At 39.5% G+C, this 21,561-nt stretch overlaps 1 protein-coding gene across 1 annotated transcript; it reads right to left on the reverse strand.

Annotated features, from left to right (window-relative positions):
- Positions 1-4,701: 4,701 nt before the first annotated feature.
- LOC308692561 (uncharacterized protein) lies at positions 4,702-8,494 on the reverse strand. The gene is made up of 2 exons (XM_081368691.1): positions 8,178-8,494; positions 4,702-6,053 (listed from the first exon to the last, which is right to left on the reverse strand). The coding sequence occupies exons 1-2, from the start codon at positions 8,254-8,256 to the stop codon at positions 5,056-5,058; spliced, it is 1,077 nt and encodes a 358-aa protein (XP_081224817.1). The 5' UTR covers positions 8,257-8,494; the 3' UTR covers positions 4,702-5,055.
- Positions 8,495-21,561: the final 13,067 nt, after the last annotated feature.

Genomic DNA, 21,561 nt, shown 5'->3' on the forward strand with positions numbered 1-21,561 from the left:
ATGCAGTGCCCAAATTATTATTTTGGACACACAAATGAAACCCGCGGCTCAATTAAATGAAATGTTCTCATTCATTTATGGAGAACGAAAGAAATAGATTTGTTCAAGTGTAGACATAATCACTCGTTTAGTAATTTCGCATGAGTCCGATGCAGAAAAAATGACAAAAAGCAACATGGCAGATCCTAGAGAGTGAAGTGCTACTAAGTGCTAATGTGGATTTCTGTCTAGATATGCAATAAACATTTTGCAAGAGAAAACCTCAAAAAGGTTAATTATTATAGATCAAATAAGACAGAAACACACCCGTTCACCGGTCATTTTCCTCAGCTGTAGGCAAAGGTTTCAAATCAGTGCTTCTCCAGGAGACTAGCGCTAAATTAGCCTCTAGTTTAGCGCCATCTACTGTTTTAGAAGAGGAAGTTGCTCAACTGCATTTGTGAGAAAATCTGCCTGGACTGCATTTGTGAGAAAATCTGCCTGGACGCATTTGTGAGAAAATCGAGCCGAGAGATCTCATAAAAAGCCAAGTGTCACACAATCATAACAGAAAGATATGCATTTGTATGCACTAGATTTGGTATTTGTTCAAAGGTTACATGCAATTTGAAGGATGGTTTGTATATATTTGTGAAGTATTATCTTGGCTCATTTATTTATATTTGTAAAACACAATACATATTTGTTACTCCACTGCATTTTCACTCAAACTGACCTTTGTGCTTGCACATTGCTTTCTGTTTGTTTGCGAGTCGAGTTTTCCTTTGCAAAGCGGATCGAGTTTGTTTGCGAGTCGAGTTTTCCTTTGCGAAGTAGATTGAGTTTGTTTGCAAAATGCTGGATTTGTTTGTTAAATTATGGCACATAATTCACTCCATAAACTAGAAAATAGACAGGAGAGCACATGGCACAAGGATGACATGACAAACAAGATATGAACATGCATCTAATGAGAACTCATAAGCCACGTGTTCACACAAAACACAGGGATTAAAGTTCTCCGTCGCTACGACGGATTTCCGTTAATTGCAGCAAGTCCATGACGGATTTCCGTCATTGCGGGTTCCAGTCTGTCCTTAAAGTCTTAAATTCACTTTTCATAATTTTAAGGCCGTAAATAGGCTTTCATTTCTCAAATAGTGTAATAAATATCTTAATTTTAGTTTGAATAGGTCTTAAATTAAGGAAAGACGAGGTGTATTCACCCTGCTGAGGGGGATGTGATCAAAGCCTGGAGTGGAGCAAAAGCACGTTCCTCTCTCCACTCTAAGCACTCTGTAATCACTTTGCTCATGGTCCACTCCGGGTTTTCAATTACAGCTCACGGAAAGTGCATGTCAGGCTACAGCTGAGCGCTGAGGTAGAACTATATTTCAGTGACACACTTATAATGCAGGTAGGGCTGGGCGATATATATCGATATAAAAAAATATATCGATATATTTTTGAAATGCGATATGGAATTAGACCATATCACATCGATATAGTTCAAATTTGCGCTGTGATCCTTGCTCCCCGCGCCTCCGCTCCTCCTTTTCCACACTGCGTGCGTGTTTAGAGCATGTTATGTTATGAGAGGCGAATCATGACTACTTCAGAAAACCCAGCACAATAGGAACTACCAGGCAGGCAGTGACATAAGTGTACGCTGAAATAAAGTTTTTCACCTCAGAAAAACGGACTTTCTTGTCCTGTCAGTCGTTATCCTGTTCTCGTAGCGCACACTCAATTGCACGCGCAAATTCAGCGGGGCGTGCTGTATTGCTTCACTGATCAAGTGCAAAAGAAACTACGAGCATGCAACGCCGTTACGTTGTAAATTACACGAAATAAAAGTAATGCAGGTATGATTCTCATTCTATTCACCAGTTTCCATGTTTCATTAACAGTTATTGTTAATATTGTGTATTCACCATGGCAACTGTCGTTTCCATATAACCCCAAAATGCCACTATTTTTTTTGTGTGTTATTTTTTATATTTTTAAATGACTGTAGTGGCTCATACCAACATTGTATTAACAAAAACTAGTTTGGGACTGCTATTTAATAGCTTTAGCCTAGGCCTAATGTTTACAGTGCTATGCATAAGTTTAGACACCCATACTAAAGTTGACTAAAAAGAGGAATAAAAAATCATCTTTTGTAAACTGAACTTAATGCCTTAATTTGAAAAATTAGGAAAAATCCAACCTTAAAGGACACCAATTTTCTTTGTGAATAAATAATGTATCGTAAATAAATAAATGTTCTTCCTTAAAATACAGGGTGCATAAGTTTGGACACCCCTATGATAAATTCCCATAGAGGCAGGCAGATTTTTATTTTTAAAGGCCAGTTACTTCATGGATCCAGGATACTATGCATCCTGATAAAGTTCCCTTGGCCTTTGGAATTAAAATAGCCCCACATCATCACATAGCCTTCACCATACCTAGAGATTGGCATGGTTGTATTTCAGTTAGCCTAATAGCTAGTTTGATTTGCATTGAGAGATGATCTTATGGAAAGTATCTCTAGGTATGGTGAAGGCTATGTGATGATGTGGGGCTATTTTAATTCCAAAGGCCAAGGGAACTTTATCAGGATGCATAGTATCCTAAAAAAAAATAAAAAAAAACAAAAAAAAAATTTTTTTTTTTTAAATTAAGGCATTAAAGGTATAGCGGAGGATCTTTTTACTTCCGGGTGGATACCCTATACTATTGGTCCTCCTAATTGTCAATCATTCTGGTGAATCAATCAAACTTTTCAAAAAGTGGAGAGGGCGGGACTTCCGCTATACCTTTAAGTTCAATTTCCAAAAGATGATTTTTTATTCCTCTTTTTAGTCAACTTTAGCATGGGTGTCTAAACTTATGCATAGCACTGTATTTATTAGTACTTGTCTTTACTATTAGTCATATTCTTACAATTTATGTTAAGTAAAGGGGAAAAGTAACTTACTTGTGTGTTAACAAATTTTGTGTAAACGTGTTATAATTTGCATATATATATATATATATATATATGCAAATTATTAATTATATTTGTATGTTCCATGCCTGGTTTTCATAGATTAAAATATAGCTTTTAAAATACGCCTACTGGCAATATTAAAGCGGTTTAAAACTTAAAACGCTATTGGTCTCGACTATTTAAAAAGTTAAAGGAATATGACTTGGCCTAAAAAAAAAATTTCAGTCAGAAGAATTTTTTTCACTTTAATCCCTGAAAACATGACTACATAAAAGCCCGCAGCCAGTGATAAACAAAAGCTGCATGCAATACAGCACAAGACAAAACATGACATGAAAGCACATGAAACAGACAATACAAAACAGCAGGGTCAGTGTCTCAAGCTCATATCTGGAGTCTCTAATCATAGATTTTGACTACTTGCTCTTAGTAGTACTGTAGAGTAAGAAAGACATTTCCAATGCCCCGGAAATGTAAATTTCTTAGAATTAACAAACAATTAATCCTGAGTTTTCACGGGACAAGCAGGTTAATTGATTGCAATATTAATTTACAACATTAAGTTTATTATATTAACTGATCCAAATATTCATAATCAATTATCACAAGTTATTATTTCTTATTAATATTTCATTACAACTGATTTGCTACATTATTCAGGCATGTGTTTATGAATAGGACTTTCATTGAGTTATCTACAGACAGCCAATAATCCTGCTCCCGTGCTTCTCTAAACTTTATGACAAAAGCAGATGGTGATTCCTTTCCCTGTTTGGTATTGGCAGCATGTAAAAAATACTGCTAGTACCTACTCTGCTTTCAAATAAAAACTTATAAATTGCTTGCATTATTAGAATTAGCAGGGTTTGTGACACTTGGTAAGCTCTTTTATATCATCTCAATGTCTGACATTTTGTAAGGTACACAGTTCCTTTTTCTTGAGCTGTGAGTAAAAATGCTTGTTGCGGTGGTGATTCAGTACTTTTTTATTTCTGAATTTTTCTTATTAGATTTTTTTGGCCACTGATCCAACACTTCATTACTTTCCACACACTATATGACTCCATATATCTATAGTCCCACTCTAAATCTCCCCATCCCCCTATTACCATGGATTTCATGCTTTTTCTATCATCATCTTTTACTGATCCCTCTCTAGTCTTATTGAATTTTGCCTTCTGACCATCCTGCCAAATTTGATGTAAAAGGTTCTGTCCAGAACCCTTCAGTTTCTGTATATAAAGTCAGCAAGTGCCTCGGCTGTCAGTGGTCTATAAACATCGTGCCCCATATTACAACCAAGCAGTTTCCTTAATTCACACACAGAAAGACAAAACACAAAGTTGTTCCACTCTGTCTTAAGATGCCAATTAGCACAGATTACATAAATGATTTAAACTGCAGTTTATTCAATGGTTGACCTTCCTTCCTTCCTTATCTCAAAACGGCAGGTTATAAAAACCTCTTAATCTGTGTCTCAAAAACAGACACCTAATACTACAAATTCAAGAACATTCTCCATCTCGAGTATTACGTTGAGTGAGACTTCGAGAGTCTAGGCAATACAACAGTTTTTGTCCTCACATCGTCTCAGTCCAATTTGCACGATCCCTCGGTTCTGAATCGATCGCGGACGAGCACCTCAAATTGTCAGAGAAAATTGGATATTAGAACAAAGACAATAATCAATGCAGAGCAGAGTGGAACACCAGATCTGGGGACCAAGAATGACACAAGCACAGAAGTGCAGTTCACTCAAAGTCAGCTTTATTGTGCTCCTGCCAGTTTATATAGCAAGTCTCGGGTGCTGGCTAAAACATAAATAGAGTAAGTCCATATAGAAAAGAAAGGAGATTATTAGCTTTGCTGAAAGAGTCCATAGAGATAGAGAGACATACAATTCCATTCATAATTATATCATATGCAAGGTTGATCCTTATGGATAATAACTAGCATGTCATACGAGCGTGTGACTAAACAGGGAGTACAAGAAATGATTAGATAGACAGAAATGGAGATGCAAACATATTTATTCTAACACATGTGTAAGGTGTGATTTCTCATGTCTTTCCACATTGAGAGCAGGTAAAAGGCCGTTTTCAAGCATGAATTAACATGTGATTCTTAAGGCTTGCTTTATGTCTGTAAGAGTGTCCACACTGAGAGCAGATGAAAGGCTTTTCTGAAGTGTGAATCAAGAAATGACCATCAAGGGCTCCTTTCTGTCTAAAACTCTTTCCACACTGAGAACAGACGAAAGGCTTTATTCCAGAATGAATTCTCATGTGAATCTTAAGGTTTTCTTTACGTGTGAAAGTCTTTCCACACTGAGGACATGTAAAAGGCTTTTGTGAAGTGTGAATTAACAAATGATCATCAAGGTGTGCTTTCTGTGTAAAACTCTTTCCACACTGAGAGCAGGAGAAAGGCTTTATTCCAGCATGAATTAACATGTGAGTCTTAAGGTTGTGTTTACTTGTGAAAGTCTTTCCACACTGAGGACATGTGAAAGGATTTTCTGAAGTGTGAATTAACAGATGATCATTAAGTGTTCCTTTCTGTGTAAAACTCTTTCCACAGTGAGAGCAGGTGAAAGGCTTTTCTCCAGTGTGAATTAACATGTGCTTCTTAAGGTTTTGTTTACTTGTGAAAGTGTTTCCACACTGAGAGCAGGCGAAAGGATTTTCTGAACTGTGAATTAACAAATGATCATTAAGTGTTCGTTTCTGTGTAAAACGTTTTCCACACTGAGAGCAGGTGAAAGGCTTTTCTCCAGTGTGAATTAACAAATGGTGCTTAAGGTGTGCTTTATATGTAAAACTCTTTCCACACTGAGAGCAGGTGAAAGGCTTTATTCCAGCATGAATTAACATGTGCTTCCTAAGGCTTCTTTTATGCGCGTAAGTCTTTCCACACTGAGAACAGGTGAAAGGCCTTTTGACTTCTGTAATTTGAATGTTGCTTTGTGAGCAACTGTTTTCAGTTCTGCAGGAACTCGATGGCTTTTCTCCAGCAGTGACATCATGAGCTTTCTGATGCTGATGTTTCTCCTCCACTTCATTCAGATCTTGTCTTTCCTCTTTCACTTTCACCAGGCCTAAAATGAAAACATTTAAATTATGAAAATCAATTGGTGCAATTGGAAAATAAAAGAAAATTAGTAGGGGTGCAGGAAAAAAAAAGAATGTTCGATTCATGTATGAATCACGATTCTATCTTCTACCAATTTGCATCGATTCACAAATTTCGATTTCACAAATTGATTTTCTAAAGTGTTACACTTTAACTTCACAGTACTAAGAGATACTTAAGGTTACTGATGTTAATCACAATAAGCCGCGAACAAGGACTCAAATGCGGTGCTCGTGCTGACGGACACACAGCCGAGGGTACGCGTACAGATGCCGCCTCTCGATCTCGAAATCAGTTCTCTTTCACAGCTACACACACAATTATATCAAAATGCACATCGTGTGGACTGTTTCACTGGTTCAATGTAAACAGAGTCTTAAGTCCTACGCAAACAAAAACAAAAGATGTAGAACTATATCTGCGCATTCATTCTTAAAGGGACAGCAGCCTCAAACTGTTTCATTAATGTTAATAAGACAAAAAACTTAGCTTAATGAATATCTTTAATATTAACCAATGTATATTCAATTCACACAGTGAAGACTATACAGTGTTTTATTTTGACCAGTGTTTTTCCTGCATAGAGAATTATGAGGCGGCCGCCTCCGGCTGTCGACAAAACTATCGACTACAGTCACGGCCTGTGAGCAAATGCTAACAGTCCTTACAGCTTTATCATACTGAAACACATTTAAAAAAGTTTCCATTTCTTATAAGACGACAGGTTTACATTTGTGATTTGTGAATTCACAAATTTGCATTTGTGAATGTGAAATTTGCTTAGGATTTTTTTTTTTTTTTAATAACAAAAGATTATTATTTATTTTAAATTTTTTTCTGGGGTCTGAGTCAAAATACCCAAATATAATGTTTCTCATAATAGTGAGAAGCCTGGCAAAATCTTACACTTAACAAATACACCAATATCATTCCAAAGCTTCTGAGTGTAGTGACACGACCAACATAAGTGAACCACTGTTTCATCAGAATTCAAACAAAAAGAGCATGTTAGCTCAATGTCAGATTTAAATTTTTGTATAAATTTCTTAACAGGATAGAACCTGTGTATGAGTTTAAAGTAATACATTAAAATGCAAGCATGGTTAATGAAATAATTTTTTATTTATTTTTTGTTAAGACTAACAACAGATGGAGATCATGCATCCATAATCTACTGAAATTCCTTCAATTCCCGGATGTGCCATGTTAAATTTTCTGTCAAATTTGAACCACTTAATTTGTGGAAGTGAATTTGTAAAGCAAAATAAAATGGACAGAAAATTGCCTGTCAAGTATTATAGGTCATATTTTTAAACAGAATGCATAGGCTACTTTGGAAGTGAAGTCTAAAAGGTGAATATGAATTATTACATTTTTAATAATTACAAAATGTGGGAAATGTTTTTTTTTTAATTGAATTATACACAGCTTAAATATAAAACCATGTTGAGTTTCAGCCCATACAAATGCAAGCCCTAAAAATACAATGCAATATAACGCAAGCACAGTTAATGTAATGCATTTTTTTTATTAGTGCTATTCAACAAGCTTTTTTGTTTCAAATACATTTGTCATTACCTTCTTCCATATATAACGTTTAATCCAGAAGTGAAGATAATTTATTTCTAGTGCGAGAACACGGAGAGCACACGTCACGGTTTAAGCGCAGTTCATGAGAGAGCGCGCGTCCAGTTTTATGCAAGAACAAACGATATCCGCGTGCTCTCGCGTTACAATAACAATGCGCCATTTGTCATTAAAATAATGACAAATTATTTTAAAAACAGGAAGACTTCTGTAAAACAGGTAATCCTTTGCCCGCACAAATGGAGTACGTTAACATAAAAACAAAAGTGAATATGTATTATGATGAGTCTCACACACTTCGAGTTCAACAGTTTTGAGATTCCAAAAAGCAAGGAGTGAAAATAAAATCTTATCGCTGCGCCAGTTCAGTTGCATTTTTAAGACCTTTGACACGTGGGTTTAAGACATTTTAATGGCAATTTAGGACTTGTTTTTAGGAATTTGAGACTTAATGTAGGCCTGCCACAACAGTCAAAAAGATGAATGAAGAATAGACACCAACCTCCTTGTTCCTCGTGTTTTATTCTCCAGGGTTCTGGTTCGATCATGTCCTCCTCACTCTCCTCTTTAACAAACACCATCTTCACAGCAGCAGATCTCAGTTCAGTTGATCCTCCTAGATATTCCTGCTTGCTTCAAAACTTTGTAACGTATATGAGGCTGGGAATATTACAGGCATTTATTGACCTGATTCAAAAATGTTTTTTTTATCTTTCTAACAGTTTGTATTAAGCCAGTACCACATAACACCAGAGATCATGCTCAAAACTAACCTTCTTCCTCTGAGGTTTAATGGTGGTTGGTAAACAAAAGTATGTCTTACCGCCACCCACTGGATTGGAGTGTGTAGCGTCGAGAGGAGGGGGAAAACTATGGAGTCAATTTAATGCCACATAGTTTTGCAAAATAATAAAGTATCGCAAAAGAAAATAAAGTACTGTGCAAAAAAATAAAATAAGTTTTGCAAACAAAAATAAAGAATTGCAAAATAAAATAAATTACTTCAGAAAGAAAGATATAATTAATTGCAAAAATCAATGACAGCTGTAATCATATTTTTCTCTGCAACATATTTTCCATACTCATACCTACTAAGTTATTTGCAATGCTGCTTTTATTCTGCGTTTCAGTCAAGTGTGTGTTCGCAATACCGTTTTTCCTTTGCACTTCACTTTTCTCTGCGTTTCTCTTCATGGCGCTATCAGGCCCGTCGCGACAAGGCAGGCAAACCAAGCAATTGCTTGGGGCCCCGAGCTGGCCTGGGGCCCCAAGACAACGACTGGTTAAGAATAAAATGCAACGACAAACTGTGTGAGCGCCCCTTTGATAGTCACCCTCTCAGTAGTCGCTGACAGCAGCCAGCCAACCACGCGATCTCTGCTGCCGCAAAATACAAATCCTCCTCGGCAGTCATCATGAAGCGGAATTATGCTTCAGGAAGCCAGAAAAGAATGAAGAGAAAGGAAGAGGAGGATAAGAAAAAACAAGATAGTGGTAAGTAGGGTTGTAACGATACACGTATTCGTATTGAACCGTTCGGTATGAGGCTTTCGGTTCGGTGTTCGGTACGCATTTTCAAACCGAACGGTTTGTTGGACCATTTTTCCTGCCGACCAAAATTTCGTTATTTCAAATGTAGGCGCGTTGCGCGTGGCAAGCGCGCTCATAATGTAGAGACGCCGGCGCGACCACAACATTGCCCAACATCAAATGGCAAACGTAATGTAAGCGGAACGAAACTGAGCTACTCGTTATTGTGTGGTTGACGGACCGTTGTTTATCAGTTTGGACCAGTGCAGCGCGAGCCGATCGTGATCATGCGACACTGTTACTACACAGCGCTAATAAGAGATCCAGTAAAGAAAGCATTTGAATTCGCCACAGAAGTAATAACATCGCTGCGAGATCTAGTGAGAAACATTCACATAGTTTGGCAGGAATAGTAGGCTATAATGCCTTCAAGTAACACGTCGGTTTTATTTTGACTTTATGAGTACAATGCAAATGTTAATCTTAACTAAAATAAACATTTGTTTATAACTACTATAATATTACATTTAATTTTTTTCCAAGAAGCTGTTTTGTTTTATATGCTCCTAAGAAGAGTCAATTATAGCTCCAGAATTGCTCAAAGTAAAAAGAAATCATATTTTATGATAAAAAAAAGAAAAATAAATAAATCAAGGAAATTGGCATTTCTTTCTTTTTGCTGTATCGAAAACATACCAAACCGTAACACGTGTGTATCGTATTGAACCGAACCGTGAATTTTGTTACACCCCTAGTGGTAAGTGATAAATTACACTGGATAAAATAGCTCCACTTGTCTTGTACAAATGGTTTAATTTTGCAGCAGGTAGACTAGAAAAAATATGTTTATGTTAGCTACCTGCCTGACGGCAAATGCTGCTTGTTACAAACAGTTAGTGCAACTTTTTTTTTCCGAACGGACGGAATATGGTTACATCAAGGGCGTAGGTTTGGCCTCAGCTTTGGTGGGGACATCCCCCCTCCCCTTCCCCCTGGAATTATTTTGTTGTAAGATACCAGTGCTTTAATGGCGATTTCAGACTGTTGGCAATACAGAATATCACAATACAGAAGTGAATCTACTTCATCTCATTATATTGTATCCTGACCCCAATACACCATCCTGTATACTGTCCCTAAAGAGCTAGTATAACTGTATAGGTCCAGCTACTTCTTCCTCAACATGCTCTGTGACATCTTCACAAGATGTCTGAGTTTTCTGTATGTAATTAAATAATGAACAAATTAATAAAATACACACGTATCATAGTATGCATTCAACACAACAAATCCATTATTTTTATCTATTATTATTATTATTATTATTATTATCCATGATTACAGTATTCCATTAATACTAAAATTGTATATAGGCTACTATTCTATATCAAATTCTATTGATATATTCTATTCTTAAAGATTAAATTCTTAGGCTACACTCACTCACAAATACATTACATAAATAGAATGTAGAAACGAAAAATGTCTCAGATCCACTGTTTATGTTGACTGCAAGATTCTAAGTTAAGGTCAGCTAATTAACATTCAGTGACTTGCTAACGTCGCATTCTATCATGATAGCGCGACTTCTATGAGTCTATCAGTGCTGTGCTGCACAGCCTAATCAATACTCTTAACCTTAGTTGAAAGATTGCTGCAGCTAGGTTTAACTGTAACAACATCCTGGGTAACACATACTATCACCAATACTATTTTCCACAGTAGAATCTGCATTTGAAAGCCTGGTCAGTCACTACTACTGCTAGTTTATTTGTGTGGCTAGTTATTTTGACTACTTACACTCTGCTTTATGAAAAAAGCTTCGTATGTCCCCTTTCTTCTTCTTGGGTGGCATAGCTGATCTATCTACAAAGTACAAAAAGTGGCAAAAAACGGAATATTACAATTTTTTACTCTGGCCTTTGTATGTGGCAGAGAGACAGCCCTGGTAACTTACCGTCGGCGTCGTCGACACGCACGCGCGCACACACACACACACACACACACACACACACACACCACCCGCTCGCTGCCAGTGCAAGCACAAAAGTAGTCCCGGCCCGCGCGTGTAGCCTGTCAGATACACCGCCGCCAATCAAATTACGGCGTTTCTTTTACTGTCGTTGTTTTGGCCGTTGGAATCGATCCAAATAGCAGCGCAAAGATCCAAATAGCAGTTCAAAGGAGCTTTGCTAAATATTGGTGGGGACAAATTTGTCATCTCAAAATATTGATTGGGACTAGTACCTAGCGTCCCCCCCTAAACCTACGCCCATGGGTTACATATTATTATATGTTTTTTTATTGGGGGGGCCTCCATGTCCATTTTGCTTGGGCCCCCCAAATTCCTTCAAACGGCCCTGGTCATACTCCAGGATTCCCCTGCCATCACGACATAAAACGCTTAATGTGATAAAAGTCCAAACTCACATCTTATTAGGGATGTAGGCTATACTAAATTAAATAGCCATTAAAATAACGCCATAGAAAAATGCAGTAAGACTAAAGTAAAAAAAGGTACACCTCTGCCCGCACAAATGGATTATGTTAACATAAAAACAAAAGTGAATCTGTATGATGAGTCGCACACGCTTCGAGTTCAACACAGTTTTTGGATTCAAAAAAGCAACGAGCAAAAATAACATCTAAATCGTATCGCTGCGAGAGTTCAGTTGCATGTGGATAAAGCCATTTGAATGGTAATTTAGGATTTATTTTACATTAAGGAATTTAAGACTTAATGTAGGCCTATCACAACAGTCAAAAAAATGAACATGAAGAATAGACACCAACCTCCTTGTTCCTCGTGTTTTATTCTCCAGGGTTCTGGTTCACTCATGTCCTCCTCACTCTCCTCTTTAACAAACACCATCTTCACAGCAGCAGATCTCAGTTCAGTTGATATTCTTCCTAATATTCCTGCTTGCTTCAAAACTTAGTCACTTCTATGAGTATGACAGGCATTTATCGACCTGATTCAAAAATCTTTCTATACACTAAAAGTACATTTCTAAATGTTTATATTGAGCCAGCACATTGACAAACCAGCAGAGAACATGCTGAAAACTAATCTTCTTCCTCTGAGGTTTAATGGTGGTTAGAAAACAAACGTTTGTGTCTTACCACCACCCACTGGACTGGAGTGTGAATCGTCGGGAAGAGGTCCCAGTATTTTCAGGACCGCAGTTGAGGGGCTCGTTCTTCGTACGTCGCTAACTCAGTTCTGGATTTGATTGTTGACGATTTGGCATGATCTTGGATTGTTTGGTTCTTCGAAGCTCATTCTAGACTGCTTAAACCTGCTCGGGAGCAGGCTTATTTCATGTAAACAGGATTAGACTGTGGCTTCATAAGCAGAGCTGATACGGGAAGTCCAGCGCAGCGCGATAGTGCACTTTCTAAGATATAGAGTGGATTGCCCTAATGTGGGACATTTTTTGCTTTTCAGACTTTTGTAGAATATTACGATGTGAAGACAATACATTAAATCCACATCCAATACCTTTTTGGAATCCTCAGGGGGTTTTCTAATCAAATCAAAAGAGAACATGCAGATAACACATTCATAAAATAAATTATACAGATATCCGTGCTTTTAGTGCCAAATTGTCTGAGAAAATGTGCAGCTTCCTAATGTGGGACAGTCATTTGCCTAATGTGGGACACTGTAAAGTCTATGTTAAAAGGTCTAAACCATGGTGCACCTTCATTCATGAATAATAGTAAAAACGTCCTCAATAAGTAATTCTGTCTATTTCTTTAATTCTTTATTTTTATGTTCAGTCATTTTACCATTGGCAAATGTTGTTCCTGGATGTATTTATTATGAACTCATGAAGTAGCCTATATTTAAAGGTAAATATATAAAATGTTGCATAGGCTTATTACAATATATCCAACAACAACAGATGAAAAAAAACTGCTGATAACCAATGGCCTACAGAAGTTAATAAGTCATGAACTTGTGAAGTAGCCTATATTTTAAGGTAAATATATAAAATGTTGCATAGGCCTATTACAATATATCAAAGAACAACAGATGAAAAAAACTGCAGATAACAAATGGCCTGCAGAAGTTAAGTCGCTACATTTCTGGGAATAGGCAACCTTTACATGTAAAGGAATTGTCGTCGTCAATCACTCCATTGTCCTCTGCACAGCTTTCATGAAACCAATGGGAACAGACTGCACAAGAAACCCACTCCTCTGTCGACTTGGGGTCATTTGAGTCGCCATAAGAATGCTGGCAGACATTACAAGGATCCTGGTTGACTTGACGAACTTCACTGGTTGTGGATTGCTTGTGTGTTTTCTTTGCTGGGTTTGTCTTCTTCCCCTTCTTTTTCATTGCTTTTTCTTTAATGAAAGAAAAGTGGTCATCACTGGTCAGATCATATGATGGAGGCTTTGCCCTCTGGCAGCTGGTAGTTGGCCTTTCTCTGACCGGAAGGGTGATCAGTGATTTGAAGGAGACCTCTGGCTGTGTCACCACTTCAACTTCCAGTGCCAGAGGTGGTGGGGTAACAATGGCGGGCTGAAGAAGGTGCTGTGGAGATTGTGGTGCAGGAGATATTGCTGGCTGAACAGCATCATGCAGAGGGTGGCAAGGGGTGTGGTCTGGAAGATCGAACATTTCTTGATGGTAGGAATCATCATCATCATCCCTGTTATTGTCATCACACAGAGGATGGCTTGGAGTTGCACATGCAGGCTCAAGGGGTCTCTCCGTAGTTTCTGCAGGCATGAAAAGATTTTTTTTTATCTTGTCTGGGTTGAAAGGGAATATCCCTGACCCACGAAATCCAGCCTGGGCGTTTGCGGGTGTTGCAGCTTTCCTCCAGGCCTTGGAAAACAGTGGCATGAACAACGCCCTGTCAAGACGTTTCCCTCCACTCTCTATGGTGACCCTTCTTCCCTCAAGCCTCCAGAAATGCTTTAAACTCTTGAATAGAGCTCTATCTGCAGGCTGCAGATAGTGTGTAGTGTGAGGGGGAAGGCTAAACACACATACATTGTTGTCTTTCATCAAATTCAGAAAGTCAGTGTTGTACACATGGGAAGAGTGACCATCAACAAGGAGCAAGTGGGGTCGTGGATCGTCTTTGGGCAGGCTTTGGAGAAAAAACTTGCCCCATTCAGTGAACAATTCTGTGTTTATCCACCCGTTATCCGACATCCTGAGGAAAGTATTCTCGGGAGCCCCAAAGAGCCAATCTGCCTTCATCCTCTTGCCCTTGAAGATGATCAGGTTTGGACCATACCCACCACCAGCGTTAATGCTGGAAAGGCAGGTTGAGGTTTCTCCTTTCTCTCCAGCAGTGATCTCAAAACAAGGTGACCCAGCCTCAGCAACCACCCTGGTGGAGAGGAAGTGATCTTGGAGCCCAGTCTCATCACAATTCCAAATATGATCTGGAACATTCTCCAACCCTAGTCTGTCAATTGTGTCCTGATATTTTTTGATTTGAACAAGCTAATCAAGGTATTCAGGATTACTAGAAATGCAGCATTCACGCCATGTGATAATTATCGTAGTCTCGAAATGACAATGTGACGTTATATTCAGAGCTGTTCATGTCCTCGGACACTAGGGCTCCACTATCAACGCCTAAATTAATCTGCAGCGATCAGGTGGTACAAGTAGGAGCTCTCAGAAAACGTACAGACTGTAATTACGAGCTCTATGAGGAAGTTTAAATCGTGTAATTTCAGTAATTACAAAATGGTGTGAACACACCTAAAGATACTGGCAGGTGAGTATGATCAAGATTGGAGCCAAACTTTGCAAGAATGTGGACCTTGAGGGCAAGAGTTGAGAACAAAGGTGTTCTGGGAGGTTGCCAGCGTGTGGTGGTTGTTATGGTGTGGTTACTTGCAGTGTTGTTTTTGGCAGCCCTTTTAGTTTTAGTCTTAGTCTTAGTCTTTTGGACGAAAATGCTTTTTAGTTTTAGTCACATTTTAGTCACTTATAAACTTGATAGTTTTAGTCAAGTTTTAGTCGACGAAAACACGAAAAGGTTTTAGTCAAGTTTTACTCGACGAAAACTCAAAAAAGTTTTAGTCAATTTTAGTAAAAAAAAAGAAAAAAAAAGTAGTCTTTAACAAATTAATTTAGGTTAAAAAGTATTGGAAATGGGATTAGGTTTGACAGGTTGTAGCAAGTGTTGCCATTCATTATTTTTTTTTGAAAAATAACCCCTGAAATTATGACTTCTGGTGAATATTGTGGAAACTAATTGATACATTTTTGATACATTAAATATATTTCATACCTTATAGCATATTATAATACAACTTATTAGGCCTATATATTTATAGAATAGCAAAGTAGTCAATATACAAGACTAAATTCATATACAATAGCCTATACAATATACAAGCCTAATCAATATACAAGACTGAACCACATAGATGTGAAATATAAAGGCTATCATGATCATTTTGCCAACAATGAACCATGGATTTGTTTAGTTTATAATACATTTTATTTTTAACTTAAACAAATACAAAATATATCATTCAAAACTCACCGGCTTAGACTGCATTTGAAGAAAAATAAACACAACAGTTTTCTGTAGCCTTGTGTGCGAACTTATAGACCCCTTTTTCGCCGACGTCACAGTTACGTCACGGCGCTAGCTGGAGGCAAAACAAACGGAAAACTGGAGGCGGCCAATACAAACCAGCACAGATTTGACTACATAATAAGGAGCTTAAATTATTATTTTTATTATTAAAAGTTATCTTGTTGTGTTCTTGGGTGTAAGAATCAATGAAAAATGAGTATGCTGTATCTGGAATTTTTATTTCTAGAAAATATTCATATCATTAAAATTGCACCGTAGTGTCACTCTTTACAATTGCACTACGGTGCAATTTTAATGATATGAATATTTCTAGAAAATATTCATATCATTAAAATTGCACCGTAGTGTCACTCTTTACAATACATTGTCGTCTTGGCGCTGGCTAGGCAGAACTGCGGATTGAACCACACAAGCCTTTACATGACCATTCAGCACATAGTTATATTATAGGCATCTAAATATATTTATATGTCCACAGTTTCTCTTTACCCTCGGTTTCTCTAACGGGTAGGTGTAGAAGTCAGGCCACTCAACCGGAGGTAACAGTTAGCGTTAACGTTAATCCTGTCAGTTCGTCCATTGACTGAGCGTGTACGGTCATCTGGTTCCGTCCGTTAAAATTAACTTTTGCAATTAACAATCGACGTCCTGGACAGTGAGTGACCTTGCACATTAAGACAAAATCGGATTTTCTCCAGTCATTGTTAAAAAACAAGCTAACAAAACTTGCAAACTAACGTTAGTGAAGCGGCCAGAGGGATCTTTCTGCCTCCAGCTAAGCTCCGCCCACACAAATACGTCACCGTGTTTACCAACTGTAAAAGGGTCTATTCAATAGAATTATTAGATTATCTCCTGATGCGTGCTGCTTAATCACACACTCCGCCGTGACAAACGGAAAAAAAAAAAATGCGACGGCATATGGTACAATTTGGCCTTGTATTCATTGTCCCTCACGCATTCCAGCCACGGGTATTTTAATCCCATTCAATTTTACATTTCTGTGCTCTTTTCTTTTTCGCCGGCTGCTCGGAGGTAGTCATTTTTACATTTCCCGCTGTTGTCACTTGTCGTCATCGTTGCTACGATACGTGGCTCACAATGACTGAAACGACCAATTAAAAGGGCATTCTCTGATGATGTTCCAAGATGTTAAAAACGCTACGCTGATCATAGACAAACAGGGGGAGAAATTAGTATCTACCGCACCATCAGATTTTTTTCTCATAGCCTACAAATGTCTTCGTTCATAGTCTGACACTTATTAGAAGGCGGATATGTGTCTGTACTGGATTTGCACTGAATTGATTCTCAAAAATACGGAACTGAACAAGACTTGTGTCAAATACGGGACGATTTCGTATTATACGGAACGGTTGGCAACCGTCAGACTTGTAATAATATTCGTTCCTTCTCGTCTCGTCAACGAAAACTCGAAAACGTCTCGTCATGTTTTAGTCACCTTAGAGCCATTTTTAGCCAGTCATCGTCACGTTATCGTCATAAAAAAAAGGTGCGTCAACGAAATCATTTCGTTATCGTCATCGTTGACGAAAACAACACTGGTTGCTTGGTGTTTGCTCCCACATGAAAAGAGTCCATCATCATTAATGCCTCAAACCCTAAGTATGAGCCGGAATAGTGATGCTTGCCTTTGCAAGGCCATTTTAAAATGCATAAACTAATGCATCTAATAACCTCTAAGTACCTCAGGTAGGGGAGGTCATGTTACATACTCACACCCAATGTCTTGTAATTTGTGAATGCTAAGGTGGGCTAGTCTTATCTTTTGGTTTCTCCTGTGTCTCTGTGTCATGGAGTTTTGTAACATATAGAAGTTCAATTCATTATTAAATATGTCTGGAAGTTCCTCGGATACAATACATTGAGCTGTACATGTGCTCAGTTACATGCAATGTGGCCTCGCTGTTTAGAAGGCTAATCAATTGGCATAAGTAATGACTGATAATGTCCTATCATGCTCAAATTACATTTTATAACAGGATTGGTTGTTTTTTAAACTTGTTGATATAATTGATTCTTAATATTCCAGATTAGTAATATTATATCAAATAAAAAAGGCAGTCTTCCATATCACAAATGTGAAAGCAAAATGGCCAGGATCTGTGCATGACTTAAGAAGTCACAAGAAGTCGGCGAGAGTGCGCAAGTGATTTTTCTAAATACACCAGTTCTGCTGTTATTCATTGTTGTATCTGACTCTAGGTAAGGCTATTTTCGATTCTCTGTTTATTTTGCATTTTTACCTCCTCACTAATCTGTATTTTATCTAGACGCGTTAATACTGTAACTAACAGCCGCGAGTGGAAATTAATATTAGGCTATTATTGCAGTTTCATTGAACTTAAGTATTGGCTTGTAGCAGTTTCGATTTGGGCCATTCTCGCTTTATTGCTTTAACTTCAACATTCATCTCGAAAAGCTGTATGCAGCAGACTTCATCTCTCTCCTAGCCTCTTTCGATCTCAAACGACTCATCACCACAGGTACTCACAAATCAGGCAACCAACTGGACCTGGTTTACACACACAACTGCATCACAGACAACATTTTGGTGAGACCTCTCCATGTTTCAGATCATTTCCTCATTACTTTCAGTCTACAACTCTCTACCTCTGCACCTCCAACCCCACCACCAGTCACAGACGAAACCTGCGCTCACTTTCTCCCTCCCACCTTTCCTCTGCCGTGTCATCTTGTCTTCCCCCACCCTCACAATTCTCATCTCTGGATGTGAATACCGCAACGGATACCTTATGCTCCACTCTAACCTCTTCTCTAGACATTATCTGCCCTCTCTCCTCCAGACCAGCACGCGCTACTCCCTCCAATCCTTGGTTGTCTGAGGTTCTTCGTGAACACCGGACCGAACTCAGGGCAGCGGAGAGGAAATGGCGCAAATCAAAAGACACATCCGACCTGAGTATGTATAAATCTCTCCTCTCTTCCTTTTCTGGTGATGTTCATGCTGCAAAATCTTCATACTTCCACAACAAGATCAACAGCTCCTCCAACACACGATCTCTCTTCAAGACATTCAACTCTCTCCTCTGTCCACCTCCACCACCACCCACCTCCTCAACTGCTGACGACTTTGCGAACTTCTTCACCAACAAAACAACAACTATCAGCAGTCAATTCTCAGCTCCACACGCACAGGAACCCAGTCTGACCCCTTCCACAGCCAATATCCCTCTGTTCTCCTTTTCTCCACTAATCGAGGAAGAAGTATCCACACTTCTCCTCTCCAGTCATCCTACCACCTGTCCTCAAGACCCCATCCCCTCACACCTTCTACAAGCCATCTCTCCCACACTTCTACCAGCACTCACACACATCATCAACTCATCCCTCCGCACTGGCTCCTTTCCTACAGCATTCAAGCAGGCTCGGGTTACTCCACTGCTTAAAAAAACAACACTAAACACATCATCTGTAGAGAATTACAGACCTATCTCTCTCCTACCATTCATTGCGAAAACACTTGAAAGAGCTGTTTTCAACCAAGTAACATCCCTCTTGTCTCTTAACAACCAGCTGGATGTCAACCAATCCGGCTTCAAGAAAGGCCATTCAACTGAGACTGCATTACTGTCGGTCACAGAAGCCCTACGGATCGCAAAAGCTGCTTCCAAATCTTCAGTCCTCATTCTCCTGGATCTGTCTGCTGCCTTCGACACTGTAAATCATCAGATCCTTATGTCCAGCCTCTCATCACTGGGCATCACAGGTACTCCTCTCCACTGGTTTGAGTCCTATCTCACAGGTAGGTCCTTCAGGGTCGCATGGAGAGGCGAGGTATCCAGAGCACATCAACTGACCACAGGGGTTCCCCATGGTTCAGTTCTTGGTCCCCTCCTCTTCTCCATCTACACCACATCACTGAGACACATCATACAGGCACATGGTTTCTCCTACCACTGCTATGCTGATGACACACAGCTCTTCCTCTCATTTCAACCAGATGATCCCACAGTAGCTGCATGGATCTCAAGTTGTCTGGCGGACATCTCGACATGGATGAAGGAACATCACCTGCAGCTCAACCTGGCAAAGACTGAGCTTCTCGTCCTCCCTGCCAATCCGTCTCTACAGCACAACATCACTATCCAGCTAGACTCATCATCAATCACCCCATCAAGGTCGGTCAGAAATCTTGGAGTAACGTTTGGCGACCAGCTGACTTTCACAGATCACATTTCAAAGACAACCCGATCATGCAGGTTTGCACTGCACAACATCAGGAAGATCAGGCCTTTCCTTACTGAGCATGCAACACAACTTCTCGTCCAGGCCCTGGTCATCTCTAGGCTTGACTACTGCAATGCTCTTCTGGCTGGACTTCCATCATGTGCAACCAAACCTCTACAGATGATCCAGAACGCTGCAGCTCGTCTTGTCTTCAACGAGCCCAAGAGGGCACACTTCACTCCTCTGTTCATCTCTCTGCACTGGCTACCTCTCGCTGCTCACATAAAGTTCAAGGCATTGACGCTTGCTTACAGATCTATCACAGGCTCAGCTCCCTCCTATTTTCACTCACTCCTACGAGCCTACATCCCTACCAGAAGCCTACGATCGGCCAACAAGCGACGTCTCGTGGTACCATCACAGAAAGCCACAAAATCTCTTTCCAGAACATTTTCATTCACAGTTCCATGCTGGTGGAATGCTCTCCCCACCCTCATCCGGAATGCAGAATCCCTGACAACATTCAAAAGACAACTGAAAACCCATCTCTTCCGTGAGCACTTAACCTCTTAAAAAAAAAAAAAAAAACAGGATGCTGTGGTGGTTCGCTAGAAAGCAGCCGCAATCGGACATCACCAGATCCGGCATCCGGCATCGCATGGAGAGAGAGCAGCCCGACTCCTGATCACCAAGGCAAGACTCACACTCAGGAAGTCTAACACTGTGATGGGCATTTCCACGGTCACCGACCACGCCCCAACACTCGTCTTGGCTTCCATCCTGTACCAGACTCAACGAGACATGAGCATCCACAGCCAAGCTCACAAAGCCGTGTCTGGCGATTTCCTACGAACCTTGAAAAAAGGGGGGGTCCCACACCATCGACCACCTCAACCTCACTTGAGCTGAGTCATCAGCCTAGCAACCACCTGCTATTTGACCATCATGATCCACTGTGCCTATTTGTTGTTCGATGAAGTCCATCCCCAAGTCTTCATCCAACACAAAGGGGGAATGTAGCGACAATGCCTGACATGCGGTCACATGCTGTTCCAATTAGTAAAACCTTGTCTCCAAACACATCCTTCGTTGTCTTTTCAGACAACGGGTCTTTCCATGGCGTCGCTAAGTCTGCTTGGACATGTCAAAGGTGCAACCTTGTTGCCCCCCCAGAGGGACATTTGAGTCACAAAGGAAACCCTGTTTTTAAGAATCCCCTCTAAAACCCCCCAGCTCAGCGTGGACCCCTAGTGATTTTATAGCCACGCAGCAATTTGCCAGCGCCGGTTTGGCTGGTGTTTCCCCCAACCTCACAGGCTTGTGACATTCCACGCACACACACACACTCGTGGACTTTCAAACAGAAACCCACCACAGGAAAAAGACTTTTCACCAATAAAGTCGCTTTTAAATGTACTAAAATATATCCCTTTTTGTGTTAAGAAGTGTGTAAACCATAGGAAAGCATATATGTCCTATTGTAACATTAATAGAACTAAAATGCCTATACTAATGCATAATAATGTATCTGTGCATTGCTACAACGTCTATATTCTG

The sequence above is a fragment of the Scardinius erythrophthalmus genome, assembly GCF_964197995.2.
Source record: "Scardinius erythrophthalmus genome assembly, chromosome: 1".
Classification (NCBI taxonomy): Eukaryota; Metazoa; Chordata; class Actinopteri; order Cypriniformes; family Leuciscidae; genus Scardinius; species Scardinius erythrophthalmus.

What these genes read in the sequence shown, in the direction of transcription:
- LOC308692561 (XM_081368691.1), bottom strand. Translation starts at nt 8,256, where the DNA reads ATGGTGTTTGTTAAAGAGGAGAGTGAGGAGGACATGATCGAACCAGAA. An exon ending in AAAACACGAGGAACAAGGAG is followed by an intron (nt 6,054 to 8,177) that starts GTTGGTGTCTAT and finishes TTTTCATTTTAG; the next exon opens with GCCTGGTGAAAGTGAAAGAG.